Raw genomic sequence first — 21,316 nt, 5'->3', positions numbered from 1 at the left:
TGAGTGGCCCAGCTGTTGAAGGTGCCTCAATTCTCAGAGCAGAGTTGCATCCCTTGGGCACGCCAGAAACCTATGGTTCAAACCCTGGTTCGCTCAAATTATGTTTCTAGATTTGTCAGCACCATACCCATGCTTGTGGGTTTTACCAAAGTGGTAAAAGTCAGAGACTGGCTTTACTTCAGGCTTTCCTTCCACATCAAGCTGACATGCTGTGATATAACTGGAACACTGTTCAAAGTGGAGTTAAACCCAACTCACTCACTCACTCACTCACTCACTCACTACAATCAAATCCAAAGAGAAGACAACTCCTCTGATACAGCTTGAGTGATATTTATTGCTAGGTAAATTAATATAATATAAAAGGTTCCTACTGGGGAATCACATTAACAAGTCATTTGCCAACCTTATTCAAACCACACACATATACCTTCCAACAAAAATAGTTTTCTTAGCATAGTGATGAGTTATCAGACACTAAGAATAGACAAATACAGTTATTATACACATTGTCTATAGAAAACCCACAACTTGAAAATCCGTTAAAACATGTTAATGTTTGACTGCAGGTTTTACCATGTAAGTACATTTATATATTAAATGCAATAAATAACTGTTAATATTTTCCAACTAATATATTCCAAATACAATTCTTGTACCATAGCTCATTGTGTCACATAATCATTTGAAAAGATTAAATCAGAACTTAATCAGTTTACAGAAAGGGAGACAACTCTGGTGTACAGCTTTACCTGTGAAATAACATGTGTAGATTCTACACGTTTGCCGAGACACAGATAATGTCAACCATGATATCTAACCCTTTGATCTCACCACTCTTGAATTTCTTAACTATTCATATGTTTGGGAAATAACTGAATGAAGTAAAACTTAGTCCTTCTTTTGCATACAACCTCGAAGGATCTAACTGGCTGCAGTAAAGTATTTTGCACAAAATCAAAATTGAAAAAATTATTAGTGATACACGTCATTATAATTTTTGAAATAATAGGATGAATTTAATTCCATCAGTTGTGTCAAACAAACATATTTGAAACAAAACAGCTGAACAAAAAGAAATCAAGGAAATTGTCACTTTGCTTTGCAACACTTTGCAACTGTGATATCGCTATAACAGATATGATTCCATTATAAGAAATATATGTTCATTATGTTTATCTGAATCATAATGAATCACCATGCAATTTCACGGAGTAGCAAACCAGTCTGCATAATGTTACAAAACAGAATGATTCAACAAATGATTCAAAATGATGGAATTATCATTTCAATTTAGATAAATGTATTTATGCGCATAATATTATGTCAGATCAGCTGACAAATAAAACCAAATAAATATGAAACATCACTCACTTTTAAGTCAATCAACCTTAGGGACCTGCCATGTATAATAGGGAGAGGGTCAGAGGGAAGCAGGGGAGGGACACCCCCCACAATGACAGTCTCTTGGGTAGGGTCATAAAAAATGATACACACATTTTGGGAAGGTCATGAAAAAAAGTGAAAAGGAGGGTCAGCCAAAACTATGACAAGCATTTGGGAAGTATAATTATTTTCAATCATTAATTTAATCAAAAATTTGGACCCACCCAATTCAGTGATTAATGACCAGTCCCATATTCACACCTGCCTCAAGTACTTTTCCTGATGTAAAGACGGGTAAATATTGATTGAAAATTGTAATATGTCATTTTTAATAAAGAAAAAACATATATCACCCATTGATTAAAAATTGTGGGAACGAACAAACTGTCAGTAGGAGAGGAGCAGACGAAGATGCACAGGTGCTGTTTTTTATTTAAAGATAATCATAAATTAATATACCTGGATTGGAAACAACGTGATATGACTGATATAGTTATTTGCAGTTATGAAAAAGTCCAAAATATATTTTGATTTTGGTTCCATTGTAAAATTCTTTAAGATAAATATAAGAAAGTTGTGCATATTGCAGTGCATGAGTTCTCAAGAGTCCATATACACACTGATTATTAATATTTAATCTTTATTTCATTCACTGCAATGTGTTCAACCTGTTCGAACATTTCATTAGTTTCCAAGTTTCATTAACAGATAGGAATTTGTGATATACATAGTATATCTATGAAATATAAATATACATAGTATATATTTTTAGATTTTATTCTTTATTTACAACCTTAATTTCTGAATACTGACAGCATTTTTTAAATAGATTTATTTTTGGTCACTGACAGCAAAACACACAGTGCTTATACATCTGTGTGGGGCACATAAGTGATGTGGCGCGGGGTGGAAGTGCATCATGGGACTGCAAGAACAAATACGGAAACTGGGAGACAGGTGACTGAAGCGATACTATAATCAATATATTTGTCCTAACAAGAAGAAAGTCATTCATAAAATTCAGAAAACCAATTCCTGTCACGATTGAAGAAGAGTATTGTATAGGAAAACACTTCCTTGTTTATATTTCATACACGTTACTCACAGCCCATAATTAAATTGTTAATACCCATCATATTGACAATTTCTCTTTCTAAGTACCGTATTCGACATAATAAGCGCCCCACTCTAATAAGTGCCCACGGCATTATTTGCTCGTGAACAATTGCACTCGGGTGTGATATGCACCCTTAATTATGGGCAATTGAATTCTGGAAAATATATCTGACTTTTCTTTTGTATCATTTCATGTCAGTATAAACCACGAAATTTACACTTTCAACTCTGTTTTTTTTTCACAAAATTTCTATTCTAATAAGAGCTCCTATTTCAAATTTTGAGAGCGCCCTGGGCGCTAATTATTTCGAATACGATATATGTGCTCATATACGCTAGCGTTTTCCTGAGACATTGACAAAGTGTCATATAATACAATTATTGTGATTAACAAAAAGAAATAATGTTTAATTTTAAATAAAATGTCATTCATGGATTTAATTCAAAAAGAAAGATAGTTACTTATTGTAACATATATGCACATGACATTCCAAAGTTCAATACAAAATTTAATTTGATTTATAAAAAAATGCTTTACTAAAAATACCTTTAAAATTTTAAACAAGTCAGATGCTACATCAAGAACAGATTTTGGCGTATCTTTTTGTCATTATGGAAACCAAACCAATCAGAAATGATTACCCGGTAACTAGCTATAGATTGCTGGAGTAACACACATATTTAGAATCACTTTCAGTTTTTGATATCTGACATCCATTCACATTCACTCATTATTCAAACTTTAACAACAGGGAGTACATGAAAGTTACAACATGATTTAATAGGTGAAGATCAGATAAAAATGTGTAAAATGTAAAAGTAAGAAATGCTGTATTTAACAATATTAAACACACATTTTTTTTCTACATGTCACAGTGACTACGGTAATTGTAATTTGTGCCAGCACAAACACCAATAATTGTTATACAGATCTTGAAATCTGTTAGTGTGAGGAAGCCATGGTGCTTTTCAACATAGCGATATAACTAACAAAAAATAGTACATATTGAACAGAGTGATATTTTCCACACAACTTAATATATTCCTGCTTCATCACCAAGACATATTTGATTCTTCGCTCCATCTTCATCGTAATAAGTAATACATGTATCAGTTACTAAAATATTACTGATGATACATTTTTTTCTCTTTAATAGTATGTAAAGATTATTCTTGAAATCATGCTGAATTAATAAAATTATATCTTAATGCCTGAAAACAGTAGACAAACAGCAGCATCTTAAACGTCTCTTTCACCCTCCAATTTTAAAATCTATTTACTTCACTGATAAATTAAATTCATTTAGGGGATATACAAATGTGATGAGAATCAATGTATGTTCCCTTGGCATATGATAAATATTTATGGCTGACTAGTATTGTAGACCTATATATTTACTTCTTATCAAGTTTAAGTGATTCGACTTGGTTTGGAGCCAGTTTTGCAAGGGATTTTCTGTCCGATCTTCATGAGTTTCATGTGGAATACATCACTCAAAGTCTGGTTCTTGTGTATGACATACAGCTAAACATGTCATAAATAGCACTAATAAACATCTATATATACAAGAATTGACCAAAAGTACACATCCATATGGACTGACATGAAGGCTTGAGTTATTAACAAATCGACACACGTACAACCATATACAATCAGAGAGATGGCTGTTATGTAACATACTCTCTGTAAAAGCAGGTGAGTTGCACCATCAGAGAACAACAAAGTAATAGTGAAGAAAAGAAATTCCCATACCATGCAGAAAGTGATGAGAAAACGAGTCAATGTACAAAGGTATGTCAACATATGAACTACACTGATCTAACCCTACACAGTAATACAGGGTATAGCCTCTTTGTGAGGGCTGTCACTAGACTAAGTGACAAACAGGCCTGGACATCACTTCCTGTCACATGACATACACCGAGATGCGGAATCCAGCAGCAGATTCTCAGCTTTTTTGTCAGCCACGCATCCATAGCCATCCCATAAGCCACCTGGCAGCTAACTTCCTGTCAGATCCATCAAGACATTTGAACCAATCAATGGAGAGTCTCTTTCTACCAGTTACGATACGTTCCCATTATGGCTCATGACCTTAAAGGTCAAGCCAAACAAAGGCTCAAGGGCCATCCAACAATGCCGCTAAGCATTTGACCTTAATTTGGGTAAAGGTCAACCAAATTTTAAACCGACCAATCATCTCAGAGCTTTCAGACTGCAACAGTCTCCTGCTCCAAGTTTGGGTTTCTGTACGAGGAAGACTCCATGTTATCCGGGATTTCCATCTTGTTCGTGTCCGAATGTCCAGCTGAAGTGGTAGGAACATTGTCTCTAGGGTTGCCTGCTGCATGATGGCAGTATGTGGGCGTGTCCTCACTAAGTGACCGGCTATTTGTCCATTGGTAGGGAGCCTTCATTTCCCGTCTGGCCTTGCGACGCAGACGTTTCTCCTCCATCATCATCTGCAGCTGCCTGACCTTCCCCCGAAGAGCAGAGTCATCAGGCTTGCCTTGACTCATTGAGCTGGACAAACCTAACACAAAAGAAATGTTCATCTTAGCCAACAATTACAAACTTTAGTCTGACAATATGAAGGGGACCCTTATATTACCGGTAGCAATCATAGGATTAGGTTGCACTGTAGGCCAAATCTTCATAGAATAAGAAAGGAGTTTGGGGGAATGTGCTTCTAAATATATATATGAAAAGAGAATTTGGAAATGATCACAATTACTTTGGAGTATATATTATCTGGCAACCAAGATCAGCTATCCTTCATTAATGGCTGGTGATCATTGATGCGGGCGATAAAAGTTAATTAAAACAGAGTGTCTTAAGTTTATCAAGAGGCGTTAATATTTCAAATATGTCACTGAATGGGACCCAGATGTTTGTCAAGATGGGGTCATTCTTCAGCGATGTCAAGAGTGCTTGACGTACCTGTAGGTTCTCTGTGGTAGTGCCGCCTTGGGGTAGGATGTTGAACTAAAAACGGGCGGCAAGTATGAAGATGTGGTGAAGCTCCTAACAGATCATTCAGTATATGTACAATAGTTGCAATATCTTTCCTAGGTCGACCTTCAACATCTTGTAAAGTTGGATCAAGTGTTCCTAAAAGACAAAACACATACCATCAGCTGTTATTATCAAAACAAAAATGAGATCTTAAAAAATGAATATATTAATGAATATATTGACACTTAACATAATTAAGCTTATGATTCATACAAAAGCAAGAACTGACATGAGGAAAAAGAATAGATTTAATTGTGATTCAGAAACGAATTTCAAACATTAATGAAAGTCTGAGCAACTCACTGAGAGAACTCACCTGAAAACGTTCCCGAGTACACTCCCTGTCCAAGATGGTGCATGCTGTCGATCACAGCACCTGGGCTTGAGCAGGGGGGATGGGGCGTGGAGATAGGGGTGGAGGGAGTGGGAACTCGGGAAGAGACAGTCACTTGGGCAGACTCGCCAACCTGAAAAATAATTACAATAATGTAACTTTTATGCCAACATATGAAAGAAAATATACAGACTCTTTATCTTTCGTTGGTATGAGAGAGGTTTGAGAGGTCATCATGACTTTTTGGTCCTACAACATATGACAGTCTATCATCTGTAGCCAAAATGTTCAGCAGAAACTCAGCTACCAGTAATGTCGAGTGAGTTAGAGAGTTGGTTTGTTTGTTGTTTAACACCACACTCAGCAATATTCCAGCAGTACGACTGTGGTCTTTAATAATCAAGTGTGGACCAGGCTCATTGACATCATGAGCAACGATCAACGCAATCGGGATACAATGACGTGCCTCAACCAAGTCAGCGAGCTTGACCACCCGATCCCGTTAGTCGCCTCTTACGACAAGCACAGTTGACATTTCCAGCAAGCATCGGTTGCTGAAGACCTATTCCACATAATTCTTCAAGATTGCTCAGCGGTGTAAAACCACACTCACTCAGTAAAATAATTCTGCATTTTGGACTTCATACCTTTGCATGCCCTGTAAGTCGAGTCAGCTCTCGCAGTTTCTGTGACAGGTTGCGGCTCGCTTCGGCCAGCGAAGCAGGGGTGATGGCAGCTGAGGGAGGGAAGACAGCATGGGACTGGGATGTTGGTGGTGTGGACATCATCGGTGTAGTGTGACCACGTGAGCGCCGACTGACACACTGTGTTGTTGAAAGTTGAAGCTGAACAAACATCATGTGGTCGCCCAATCTCATTGCTAGTAAGAGTGGTGCCCGGCCAGACAGAAAATCATTCACCTAAAACCAAAAAATAGTTGTATCAGCAGCGAAAAAATTATTACATATGTGAATATTTGAATGAAAGTGCATCACCAAATGTCTTGAAGTTAAAATATGTATGAAAGCTGTTTGAATGAGACATAGATATTTTAACACAGGATATATATATATATGTACTACTAATAAAAAAGAGTTAAAGTACACCCAATTTCTTCATAATATTATTATATTAGTTAATTTATCATGGCATGACAGATTAACTCTAGTCAGATGAACTTCTTTAAATCTTCTTTTGTATTTATTCCCATAGGGGAATTCAATGCATACATAAATATACAGTCTCAAGCCTCCTGGCCTTCATCAGGCACTCTGTTGGTTTCGTACTGCATCATTTGAGATCAATTTTCAACCATTGCTATATTCTTTTGAATAATATATTATGATCCTAACTGTTTATCTAGTAGACTTAGTAGATTTCATCTTGAACATTAGAACCAAGTTATAATTATAGCCTTATCAAAGTGTTGAAAAATCTAACACTCTTTCCACTTACTTGTGACTCGGTCAGATTTTCCAATGCTTGCATTACTCCATTTTCTGGCCTTTGAAACTGAAAACATGAAAGACAGGATTCAATATTACTTAATACTAAATACATTGAGTAGGAACCTCTCCCAATACGTTCCTGGTATGAAACTGTGGCATGATATCCTTATCATGGCCTCTTGCTTGAATCAACAGCATCGTGAAACTGATAAGACACAACACCTTATGTGAAACCAAACACCATAGCTTGGGTTTTATGTTATATTCTGTAGATATATATCATTAAATAAGATAACTATTTCTGGGACTAAATGTTCGTCTAACCATAGACCCAGCAAGATGATATATCTGTATTATACTTGATTTCCCTGTGTATTGTTTTGAGGCTGACTGTTTAACATGTTTTCAAAGGATTTAAAGAAGGGTGAAATAACTTAATTTTTCATATTTTCATTCTTAAAAAATGTGAGGTGTGAGGAATTATATTTATTATACTTCATGTTTTTCAAACACTGTTCCCGACGGCTGTGTACATAAGCTGTCCTGTGATTCACACCAGGGCCCACTTGCACAAAGCGATCTTAGCGCTAAGACTATCGTAAGCCTATGTTAAAGTATGGGAGTTACGATCATCTTAGCGCTAAGATCGCTTTGTGCAAGTGGGCCCTGGTGAGGAGAAATGGGGTGTAAGATTATTGCACTTATATAACGACCTGCATGAACATGTCTGTGTGTGGCTGCTTGTTCTAGTACTAAATGCTGATTTTATAGTGTTGGTCCACTCAGATACCACGCCCCAGTTTAACATGGACACCGTATACTGATCAGTCTTTGTGTTATCCCCTTAATGCCGAGCGCCAGCCCTGGAATCAAACTGACTTCCTGTTCCCCGGTCTTCCACTAGACCACGGTGGCAGTCTGGGATTCAGATGATACCGGGTGAATGGTCATACTATGTACTGGTGTATGTCCACAAGCAAACACAGGAGTGAAAGAAAGGTTTGTCAGTGAGCTTCAAAATCTAATGATTAATTTATTGAAACAAACATGATTACCATAAAAAAAATAATCATGCACTAAAACTTTTAAAATAAGTAATGTCCTCCAGAACAAATGACTACTTTCTCAAAGTATTGTGTAGGGTTAATAGGTAAAAACAGTCCTGTTTCATGTTTAAATTATATATAAATTGGTTATTTCTTGCTCATTTCTATATTATGCTCAGTTTCACTGGCATCCTTAGCCTGCTGTTGTGGTGGGATGAAGTAGATGGAGACTGGCAAGTGATAATCTCTATTGTTATGTGTTACATTCCAAACACCAATGAGCTGACTGGTTGCATGTCCGGACGTATCAGCAGATGTGTCATCACTATTGTTAAGCCTGACAAGGACGTGTCAAGGGATACGATCACATGCCCAACCACAGCACAAACAAGAGTTTTTTTCCTGGGGTTATAAGCCATGAAATTATAAAGTAGCCACTAAGAAAAAAATACTGCTTTCATAAACAAAATTGTGAAAGTTAGGTTTTATTGAAACCAGTTATTTGCCAGCAGTCATAAAGTGTATAGTAACGCACTAACAATCATGAACATCATCATCATCATCATCATGTCAATTACTGAGCCAACCTTAAACTCGCACACTATACACTCTTGTAAGTTTGCTTTTTATAAAATGATTGAAACCACGCCCATTTAAGTCCCCACATACTCTAGAGCTGTAAACTCAAGTAGCCTACACCCATGGCGAGCTGATGTACATATAATATGTATTTTACCTGGTTACAAATTTCATTACAAAACGTTCTTACCACATGCAGCATTCACCTATTTTATTTAGATTTGACCCCAAATAACAAGGTCGCGTCGCTACACATGTGACAAGTGACACAGATGTGGGTCACATTCCGGCCTGTATATTCCCTTATAAGGACCGCAGTTGATGACTCTGCCTTACACGCCATTCGATGCTGTTTACAATAGCAGGGTGTTAGTCTATCTGTTATTGATAGTGGGAAACGTACGTCATTGCCACACAGCTGTGAAATCCTCAACGATCTGTTTTTGCCTGCTTTGTTCTTACATCCAGTATGATCAGAAGGGGCATGCAGTATGGGAAATATACAACAATGAAAACTTGTGCAGATCATAGACTATTGTCTTGAATGGTTAAGTGGGGTGTATTCCATGTACAAGTTGAAATGAACATAATAAATGACTTGTCCTACAAGTGAAATGTATTTTTGAAAGAATGTGGACTTTGACCTCGTTTCTTGATAACTTTCATAATTATTATAACAGACAGATAGAGGATTATATTTCATTTGAGAAGATTATTTGATAAAATGAAATATATCTTTTTTTTGTCTGAATTGACTTTCACATCAAACAAATTAATATTAGAAAGTCTAAAAATAGTTCATTAAATGCAAACACATTTAAATATCATTTTAAACTTTTTATCTATAGTTTCATTTATTTCATTTGGAATGATTATAGCATTTAGCAGTTTTTATGCAAGAATGTCCCAAATTATTTATGTTTAATTGTCATTGAAAATGTGGTATACACGTATCAGTGAGCTGGATGATGTATATGTGAAGGTGTTTATTTCACATCAGTTCCTGACACCACCTGTCCATCAATCGATAACAGGTGTTCCACCCACCAGGAAATGTACGATAACTAGTAAACACATCTACATGTTTACCATGACTTCATTGTCTCAGTTCCGACTCAGTGCCAAATGCATAGACTTGCATTTTCCCACATGAAATATACATACAGAACTATTTATGTGTCGATTTCTGCATCATACTATGACTGAGAAGCACTTTAAGTTTATTCAAAGAGTCACCAATTCATTGAACATTTTAGCAAATCTATACACAGTTACTAAAGATAGATATTGACACCTCATGATTTATTATTGATGAACTTTATTCTATGTTGTCTGTAAGATGGGTATGTGTTTTAGTACATGTATATCGATGTTGATGAACAAGGCTGATTCTGGTCACAAACCTGAACATGGTAATTCATTTTAATAATCATGTCATGACTTGACCATAAAGAGCTCAATTTGCAGTTCCATGCACGAGCTACGCCTTCATCTGTGCACCAATATGCACGTCAGGCACACCCACTTCAGCATTGCATAATAACACACGCTTTAGCATTGTATAATAACACACGCTTCAGCATTGTATAATAACACACGCTTCAGCATTGTATAATAACACACGCTTCAGCATGGTATAATAACACACGCTTCAGCATGGTATAATAACACATACGCTTCAGCATTGTATAACACACGCTTCAGCATTGTATAATAACACACGCTTTAGCATTGTATAATTACACACGCTTCAGCATTGCATAATAACACACGCTTTAGCATTGTATAATAACACACGCTTCAGCATTGCATAATAACACACGCTTTAGCATTGTAAAATAACACACGCTTCAGCATTGTATAATAACACACGCTTCAGCATTGTATAATAACACACGCTTCAGCATGGTATAATAACACACGCTTCAGCATGGTATAATAACACACGCTTCAGCATGGTATAATAACACATACGCTTCAGCATTGTATAACACACGCTTCAGCATTGTATAATAACACACGCTTTAGCATTGTATAATAACACACGCTTCAGCATTGCATAATAACACACGCTTTAGCATTGTATAATAACACACGCTTCAGCATTGCATAATAACACACGCTTTAGCATTGTAAAATAACACACGCTTCAGCATTGTATAATAACACACGCTTCAGCATGGTATAATAACACACGCTTCAGCATGGTATAATAACACATATGCTTCAGCATTGTATAACACGCTTCAGCATTGTATAATAACACACGCTTCAGCATTGCATAATAACACACGCTTCAGCATTGTATAATAACACACGCTTCAGCATTGTATAATAACACACGCTTCAGCATGGTATAATAACACACGCTTCAGCATGGTATAATAACACATACGCTTCAGCATTGTATAACACACGCTTCAGCATTGTATAATAACACACGCTTTAGCATTGTATAATAACACACGCTTCAGCATTGCATAATAACACACGCTTTAGCATTGTATAATAACACACGCTTCAGCATTGCATAATAACACACGCTTTAGCATTGTAAAATAACACACGCTTCAGCATTGTATAATAACACACGCTTCAGCATTGTATAATAACACACGCTTCAGCATGGTATAATAACACACGCTTCAGCATGGTATAATAACACACGCTTCAGCATGGTATAATAACACATACGCTTCAGCATTGTATAACACACGCTTCAGCATTGTATAATAACACACGCTTTAGCATTGTATAATAACACACGCTTCAGCATTGCATAATAACACACGCTTTAGCATTGTATAATAACACACGCTTCAGCATTGCATAATAACACACGCTTTAGCATTGTAAAATAACACACGCTTCAGCATTGTATAATAACACACGCTTCAGCATGGTATAATAACACACGCTTCAGCATGGTATAATAACACATATGCTTCAGCATTGTATAACACGCTTCAGCATTGTATAATAACACACGCTTCAGCATTGCATAATAACACATGCTTCAGCATTGTATGATAACACATGTTTCAGCATTGTATAATAACACACGCTTCAGCATTGTCTAATAATTAAATGCAACTCTGGAATTCACTAGCAATTCTCTGATGCGTTATCAAACATAATTATTATTTCTTTTCAACAATGCCATGGAATAACAGATATGTCATAAGTGAATCATGATTGTTCATCGAGGATTGCAATTACTGTTACATTGAGTAAGCGTTCCTGATTTGACTATAACTGACACTTAAGTCCTGGTTTTACAATTTCAGATTTGTGCTCGCCATCCATCATCCCTTGCAAGCAAAATATGTGTGTAACCACTTACAGTGGCTGTTCATTCATGAAATGGCTGACCGCAATTATGTAAACACTCACCGTCATTCCACTTGCCATATTTGGTAACAGAGTAATCCTGCTTTCAGATACCACTTGGTTGTCAAACAACGTTCCATCTTTCAAAATCCTGAAACAGAAATAGAACTGTAAGCAAATTTTCTTTACTTTACACAGAAATAAAATCAATGGATGAATGTTTTGTTAATGTTTTAATTAATCTAATAATAGGTTACTGCTCTGACATTTTTAGTTACAATTTGTTTTAAAATCATCATCATCATTCCTCATCCTCATAGTCATCATCATTCCTCATCCTCATAGTCATCATCATCATTCCTCATCCTCATAGTCATCATCATCATCATCATTCCTCATCATCATTGTCATCATCATCATTCCTCATCCTCATAGTCATCATCATCATCATCATTCATCATCATTGTCATCATTCCTCATCCTCATAGTCATCATCATCATCATCAATCCTCATCACCATTGTCATCATCATCATCATCATCAATCCTCATCACCATTGTCATCATCATCATCATCATTAAAATTATCATTTCATAAAGTTAAAGATAGGTTATCAGGCTAATAAAATCATTGTGAAATAATGTCACAGGGGAGGATGTTTTTGCAGTAACTGACTTCCTCCTGTCCTGCCTATTTCCGAGGAATATTTGAAGCTGGGATTGGCAGGACTAAATGTCACAGTTAGGATTTATCCAAACATATTTTTATGTCACATGAAAAACTGCTTTCTTGTAAGTACCTACACTATAGTGTTGTGACTTTGGGATAATTGGCAAAACCTTTATAAACAGTTGAAAATCATCTGTCACATCACTGATTGCTTTAGCTGTAAGTCAGGACACTTTTCCAGGAAAGTGCTCGGGTGTATCAGAACTACATTGACGAGAGACTCTCCTATGATTACATCATGCCCAGGAGTACAGGCATCCTCAATACTTACAACAGGATATGGGATTAATTTCTTGGAATATGACAACTCTGTAGTCTAAAATCTTAAAAAACCCATTTCAATACAAATAAATCTGAATTTAACTAGCCCTCCAAAATGTAGAATGTGTTATCTTGAAGGAACATTACTTATCCGAGCTATTTTCAAATTGGGTTCATAAACATTTAATATCATTAATCCTGATTCAAAAAGAAATTATGTGAAATCTTGATATGTCTAAACTATTTCAGTACGGTCAAGTAAAAACACATCAATGTCAGTGATAATAAATCGGTGGTCAACAAATATTGATGTGGGTGCCAATTTTGACTAGTTTATTTAAAAAAAACACCTCAATTCCATAAATACTGATGGATAATGGCACACAAGAAAAATATTTCTCAAGAAAGAAAATCAAGACTTGGGGAGTCCTAGACTTGCACAGGTCTCTTAGGCAATAATTATTAGTTTGAATCATAATTTCTATATTACATAAATAATAAGAACAAGTCGTCCTTATAAGAGACTGGCGTCCTTGTCTGCTTATCTAGACTTGCCTAGTATATGGATAGAAGTACTATACACCCATGGACTTATAATTCAGAACAGCCCTGCAGCAAGGCTAGTGCAACCCCTGCAGAAAGACATCAGTCTGTATTAACGTTTAGAGATAACTCTCAATGGTGCATTGTAAGGACAAATGATCTCACAAAGACCTCTAAATCTTCTTAAAGTTGCTCTATAAATAATTCTCTAGGATTTCACCACAGAGAACACCAGTGGGAGCAACTCTATACAACAAGGAAGTTGGTTGTTGTGGCTTGTGATTGGCTGACACAGCATTAATTATTCATGTTTGTGTTACCTCTACTTTAGTCTGCTAAGATGATGTTATGCTTCTCACTGAATCGCAATCATGATTAATTGATAAATAAACAGGACTGAGGCAGGTTGGTGCTGGTCGAGATGGCAAGATAGTAAAAGTATTTCCTGAGAAAGCGAAATGCATATGTTCGAACTTTGTCACTGGTGTGCCAGAAGTATGAAACTTAATTCATTAAAGAAAGGGTGCTGCTTCGAGTCACTATTACAGTACATCATCATCATCATCGTCATCATCATCATCATTATCAGTTTTTCAGAAAAGTTTCATGTGTTGCCTCATTAAAACTACAAAGAAAGTAACAACTGATTTACGGAGTCAAACCTATCAATAAAGCAGGTATGACCATAAATCATTTCCCTAATCTTCAGGAAATACTGGAAACGGCATAGTTTTGCCAGGAAATAGAACAACCACATAAGATAGGTTATCAGCATTGAAAATCATTGTGAAAAAATGTCACAGGGGAGGATGTTTTTTGCAATGTACTAACTTCCTCCTGTATACCCATTTCTGAGAAATATTTCAAGCTTGGATTGGCTAGACCAAATGATCATCATTATCACCACCCTCATAACCATTCTCATCATCATCATCATCATCATCATCATTAGTTGAATCATTTTGGGGGAAAGATTCGTCATCATAATTGTCACCATCCATCTTTATAGTTCCCACAATGCAGTTGGACAGCTACTGTCCTGACCCTCTGTACTTTACATGCAAGGGTCAACGTGTGTCATAGTCACCAGCTGGCCTACTTCTAAGTGGCCCCGGTTACCCATAAACAAATCAATAGCTGTCCTATTAATTACACTGGCTGTGGGACAGTCGCCCACACAACTTCATGCTTGAAATGTTATCGACACGATTATTAACATAACTGTGTCTAATTGCTGACCATAATTGTGACAAAGCCACACTTACATGCATAACATGACCTTAGTATTATCAAGTATAACTACAAGTAATCCAACCCGTTAAGATTCCTGGTTAGAATTGGTCTTCAGCAACCTATGCTTGTCATAAGAGGCGACTAACAGGGTCTGATAGTGCCTGCCAGTGTCTGCCAGTGCCTGCTAGTGTCTAATGTATTTTAGCTTAACAGTTAACTTTACCGAAATAACACATAGACAAACCCGTGAAGATGGGGGTTAGAATTGGTCATGCTCATGATGTCAATCACTGGATTGTCTGGTCCAGACTCGATTATTTACAGACCGCCGTCACATAGCTGGAATATTGCTTAGTCTTGCAATAAACAACAAACAAACAAAACTTGTAATCCAGGATAAGTTGAACCAACTCACAAAACATGTTTAAGACAAGTAGGCGGTGCACAGAATAGGCCAAACATATTTGGTTTGCTTCACATGAAGAGAGGGTGTATGCATGTTGTGCACATGCAAGTCACCACGATGAAATTGACTACGTTCCCTTGGACAAACATGAACACGTACTATTATGTGCTGTTGAATTTGCCACTAGAACTTGGTATATCCAAGACAGGACATGGACAAATCCATCGTGCTACTTGTCGCGGACCACCCGCTACACGCTATACCCGTTTGGTATGGGTGGACCTGATACATACAGGGTTAAGTGTCAGGTCACAACTCACTTACACACTTGTGCTGCTTGGAAACTGTATTTGAAAGAGTTACTTCCCTTCTCATATTAATGTTCTTCAGTGATTGTTTGTTATGCCTGAAATGTGCTAACCTGTTCGGCTGTACAAGAAAAAATCAGTTTTATTTTATTGCACATTTGCAACACTTCATGTCAGGGGGCCTGGAAACAAGGTTACCCAAAACATTCGAGATGTCACGTATAAAGTGCTACCTTGCATTGCCTTCACGCAAAATAGGTTCTGATAACTGTCACAAGAACAGTCTTCAAAATAGTTTAAGTTAATGTTTAAAAAGGGAACTATTAAATAAAAAGCGAGAGCTAAGGTCTGTATGGATGTACATTCAGTATATTCCTAAAAGAAAACAAAACAAACACGAATCCTTGTATGAATTGAATAAATTTCATCGTACATGACATCACTGCTTTGTACAAGACCTCGGTTACTGTGTAAATAAACATTTCCACAGATGCATGTAACCTAGACCCTATAATCTCTACCTGGTCTATATGCATATATGTAAGCATGTACATGTCATGGATAATTGTCAATTTTCATCACCTCAAACATTTCATATGAAATTGTTACTATGATACTAGCATGCATTACTGTGTAAACACCAACACCCACTTGCTTGTATAATTGATTTGTGGCCTTGGTGACTGTGGTCATCTCTTCTCTCCCACGCATATTGACCGCTCATGACCTTCAGCCTCCAATGAATCTACAAACTTCTCCGCACTGTCAACAACCTCAACTGACCTCATATGCCTGCATGAGGTCTGTGCATGGAGTATAGGTGGACTGGAATGCTATACGATGTATATTTCCCTATCAGCTGTCCATATTTACATACGATTAAAGCGTCATATTCCTATCATCGATTTCATGTTAGTTGTAATCTATTTTTGATTACTAATGTGCAATGTTGTCTTGTTTGGTTGTTTACAGTGCAATTTGGCCGTAAACGAATTAATTGTTTAATATTTGTTTTCTACTGTATAGCTTTTCTGTACAAAGGATGAAGCTATACATGCACTCATAGTTTGTATAATATTACTTGGAATGATGAACTTCATAAATGTATTCCAAAACTTGATAGATTTATACCTTTTTCTAAAAGCCTTGAACTAAATAACACCAATTTTGTTTCCAATTGACAAAATCGAAACAAATACCCTCAACAGAACTTTTAACTAAGAAGTTTAGAACTATTGGGTATGATTAATCATATCATAAAATCTAATGTGTGGCAGGCCCTAGATGTGGGACTCTTTGTATTGATATATCCCTTGGTTGCAATCTGTCAATACAAATCACAAACCACCGTACAAAACCTCAGCCAAACACCCACCTACCCCTTATGTAACGCTCACATGATTGTAAGTAATCAAGTCAAGACTCGACCTCAACTGGAGGGAAATTTATTCCATACAATCGTAGTGTTATATTCTTCCTTGATGCCCGTCACACATAGACGTCACCCTGCCGCCAATCACCTCATGTCCCGAAACACCCACTCCTGCACAGCAGTCATATGATCGTCACATGTGAACATGACCTTGATTCAAGTCTGACATTTATAGTGCATTTATATGTTTAATACCTGTGAAGGACGCACCATAAGGGGTGGTGGGTGAGCCTTGTGGAAGGTGTGCTTGCTTGTCTGCAGCTAGCTGGGTTCAAGTCTTAATTGGGCATATGGTCAAAGCCTATTCATAGCAGGGTTGAGATTTTAGAACTTCATGACTGATAGCCAATCAATGCATTAACAGTGAGTTACATTTCACACCACTTTTAACAATATTAACAACTACTTGTACGTGTATGAGAGGGAGAGGTGGACGAGAGGGGTACGAGAAATGGGCTTCGCATATTGTATGGGACTAATGGTGAATGGAACCCCAGCATGACATCGACAGTTTACCTACTAGTCCACCCACCCCCTTCAAACCAAACAATATTCAATCTTCTACGACTTAATATCATTTTTGTCCTTGATACATCTGTACTTTACCTCTTTTTATATCATCAGTCACTCTGACCCCACAGTGCACTGCACACTAACCACTGAAAGGGAATGATCAAATTAATCCCCTTGATTCCCTGGATACCACTCTCTCATCAACTCTCCCATTAAAGACCATTTACGAGCACAGAGTAATAATGCATGCATGATCCAAAACCGACTGAAATACATGATTAAGTATAGTAGAAAGTTAAAGGGCAGTTTAAGTCTTTAGACACCACACAACGAAACAATGCATACACAAAATTGGTTGTTAAATTTGCTGTCAAAACCATTTGTTAACACTGTAGCAAACGAGTTGATAGAAAAACCACACTGTTATAGATTCTGATCAAGTATGACAGCAAGCAAAGGGCTGTTTACAGCATCACACAATATTCACCGTACAAAGCAACTATAAGAAATCATTGTCAAATCGCCTATCCAAACTGACACCAAGACAAACCACAGTTGCATTGATTTTTAACAAAGCCTTTAGAACACAACATTTCCAAACTCAAATAATCCTTCAGCTAAACATAAAATATGTTTTTAATACATTATAACATCATGAAGAAAGGAAGCTGAATAACAGACAGCAAAGTGGGGGATCAAGTATATGATAATATGTCCATAAATGGCAGTCATATCTGATTGTGTTGATCTTATCGTCACCTTCCAGTATGCATATTCAATCGTACCCCACTGCACTGCAACATAAACCTCTCCTACATCACAATAAAATTAACTTTGTGAAGAATTTCAGTCAACATGAATAAGAATGAACCTGTTTGAATTATACTACTCAACGATGTTACGGATAACCCGATTAATTTATATTACCATAGTAAATCTGTCATGGCATAATATGAAAAAATCAAATTGTCCTCAACTTCTTTTGAAAGGTATATTTCAAAGCAGACATGAGCTCATTCTCTACAGGTAGCCGACACGGCGGTAGACGAAGGGTGACACATCATCGTCGGGTGTTTAATGACTACCATGCACTGACGACTTAACCTGCACTAACCTCGCACACTGAATATTCACTCCATCTTAATACCTTACGGTGACAGTCCCATCATGACTCACTTTGATTGATTGAATTCTCTTGTCGTATCACGCTACTGCTTACATCGCAATCCCAATCTCAGCCAACCATTACTTATCTTGAAAAACTAATTAATAATCAACTACACTTAAACATATGGTTAGAAATGATTGCCAATTTTTGCCTAGACATCATACTTGTGGACAACTGTCAATTCTTAGAACCAAGTTGGGCTTCCAATGAAAGATATATATCAGTTTATTTTGGCTCTATCATAAGAATGTAACAAGGCTTAATCAGTTTTTTTTGTGACTGAAAAAGATCTGCCAATTATCAGTAATCCAGATTATACAAAATTTAAGTAGCATTCAAATCCATAACAAACTCATACACGCTGCCTCGGTAGAGCATCAGCATAACAGCTCATCTTTCACACAATGAGTTATTACTGTGTTTACATTTATGTTGTAACCAGACTCCTAGTCATCAATTTCGTCTGATGACTTCCTGGTGTTTAGACATTACATAACATTAGTTGTGAGGATAGCGTGTTGCACAAGAACCTGAGAGATCATGTAATGACATGTCCATGATATTAATCATTGGCTCAAATATGAATTTTCTCTTCTGTTAATCTTAACAATCCTATTCAATGTGGTGGACTGCAGTTTCCATCTGTGTCAAAGTATGGTAAATAGACCTACCTCTTCACATGCATTTTATCTATGATGGTCCTCAACCATTTTTGGAATCTATATTGTCAGAGTAAAATGAATTAAGGATCAGATAATATTAACGCAGCCTCTTATTTACCATACACACAAAACATGAAAAGTGAGCCTTGCCTTTTTTAATGCAATGCTTGACTATTTGTCACTTTTTGTAAAATTATGTTTTAATTACATCAGCAACAGAGGAGATATGCTACATAACAATTTGCAATGTACTGGTATGGATGGAAAGTTCAGACAGTTGTAATGCAATCTTCCAAAAGGGTGGTGGTAGGGGTGGAGTGAGGGAATATAGGCCCCTAGGCCCCACCCCCTGACCCTACCCTTAGCCCCACCCCCCATACATCTTCTACGTATAATTACCATTAAGTATGAGTATGTCCTGAATCTAGCCTATGTTCTTTTAGTCTAAGGGGCAGTCGGGTAGCCTAGTGGTTAAAGCGTTTGCTCGTCACGAGGAAGACCCGGGTTCGATTCCCGACATGGATACAATGTGTGAAGCCCATTTCTGGTGTCCCCCGCCGTGATATTGCTGGAATATTGCTAAAAGCGGCGTAAAAACACACTCACTCACTCGTTTAGTCTAAATCCTTTGAACAGTCAACTCTATCCCATCAGCAAAACATATTATTCATAACATAGTGCCACAGATTATCAGAACTCAAACTCAAAAACAATTTGATGAACTTCCATCACATCAACAAGCTATCACTCACAAGCAAACAGTAAATCCAATTTCACTAGCTTCCCCATTGAAATGATATACGGCTGGAGAGGCGTCCATTGTCGTTGTGCGTCACTAAGCCACCAGCTCTTAAGCATATATCGGTCACTTCCTATGTGTTGATGTTTGACAACAGAAGACATACGAAACATCTTCTAGGTGTCACCAAGCCTTGACGTATGTTCAGCTTTACCTCCACTCACATGAGTGGGCCTTAAATTGATATTTGATTAGAGGAAAACATGTTTGTTTCAAGATTTATTTGAATCAAATCAAATTTGAATTTCAGTTAGAGAAGAGCTTTCATATAGGAACTTGAGGTCAGGGCAACAAATTAATTTAAAAAACGCTTTTTGTAACAATTGTACTTTTGAGACAGGAATAAGAAACTTATTATCGGTTTCTGTTTCATGATCGCCTACAACAATTCATTCAATGTGAGGAAGTTTATCATCAAAAACATGTGACAAACATTACTGATATTAATGTTGCCACGCACTTTGACAGTGACTTGATATATTAAACATGTCATAATAATGCAAAGTGTTGCACATAAGTTGGAGTTACTTGTTGACTGGATACTTGAGTTTGTATAAAATGTGGGATGTTATGAAACTTCAATGTTCTACTGTCGCTCAACAGCTGTTGATGACGTCTTGTTGTGCCAAGTTGCACTTGTCGCTGTGTTGTGGCCTGGAGATACCGTTTAACCCTGTTCTGTTGTGCCAAGTTGCACTTCTTGCTGTACTGTGCTGTTGTCACCTCTGTTGCACTTAGCAGTGCTGTTGCCTCACTATGCCATATTATTACAAAAGGAAGAGAATTTATGATTGCAACTTTTTTATTATGAGGAACACACCGTTTCGGAGTATTTACTTACTCCTTCATCATTCACCTGATGAAGGAGTAAAAATATACTCCGAAACGTTGTGGTCCTCATAATAAAGAAGTTGACATTCATAAATTCTCTTCCTTATTATTATCACTTCTAAATGCCTTTCAAAGACTTCATATTATCACACTCTCGTTTTGCCATGCTATTATTA

The 21,316-nt window shown here is 36.9% G+C and overlaps 1 protein-coding gene across 1 annotated transcript in view; it reads right to left on the bottom strand.

The window, feature by feature from the left end:
* Window positions 1-317: 317 nt before the first annotated feature.
* LOC139478355 (midnolin-like) overlaps window positions 318-21,316 on the bottom strand; it is a 48,988-nt gene continuing 27,989 nt past the window's right edge. Inside the window, exons 2-7 of the mRNA XM_071260791.1 lie at window positions 12,319-12,406; window positions 7,308-7,364; window positions 6,500-6,772; window positions 5,835-5,985; window positions 5,444-5,614; window positions 318-5,036 (exon numbers count right to left, since the gene is read on the bottom strand). Of these exons, the coding sequence (XP_071116892.1) occupies window positions 4,714-5,036; window positions 5,444-5,614; window positions 5,835-5,985; window positions 6,500-6,772; window positions 7,308-7,364; window positions 12,319-12,406 (1,063 nt within the window). The 3' untranslated portion in view covers window positions 318-4,713. The remainder of the gene's footprint in view (window positions 5,037-5,443; window positions 5,615-5,834; window positions 5,986-6,499; window positions 6,773-7,307; window positions 7,365-12,318; window positions 12,407-21,316) is intronic.

This window comes from Haliotis cracherodii, unplaced genomic scaffold, assembly GCF_022045235.1.
Source record: "Haliotis cracherodii isolate W230 unplaced genomic scaffold, xgHalCrac1.p SCAF_4, whole genome shotgun sequence".
NCBI lineage: Eukaryota > Metazoa > Mollusca > Gastropoda > Lepetellida > Haliotidae > Haliotis > Haliotis cracherodii.
The sequence above is the reverse complement of the archived record's forward strand: the minus strand, read 5'-3'. Positions and strand labels throughout refer to the sequence as shown.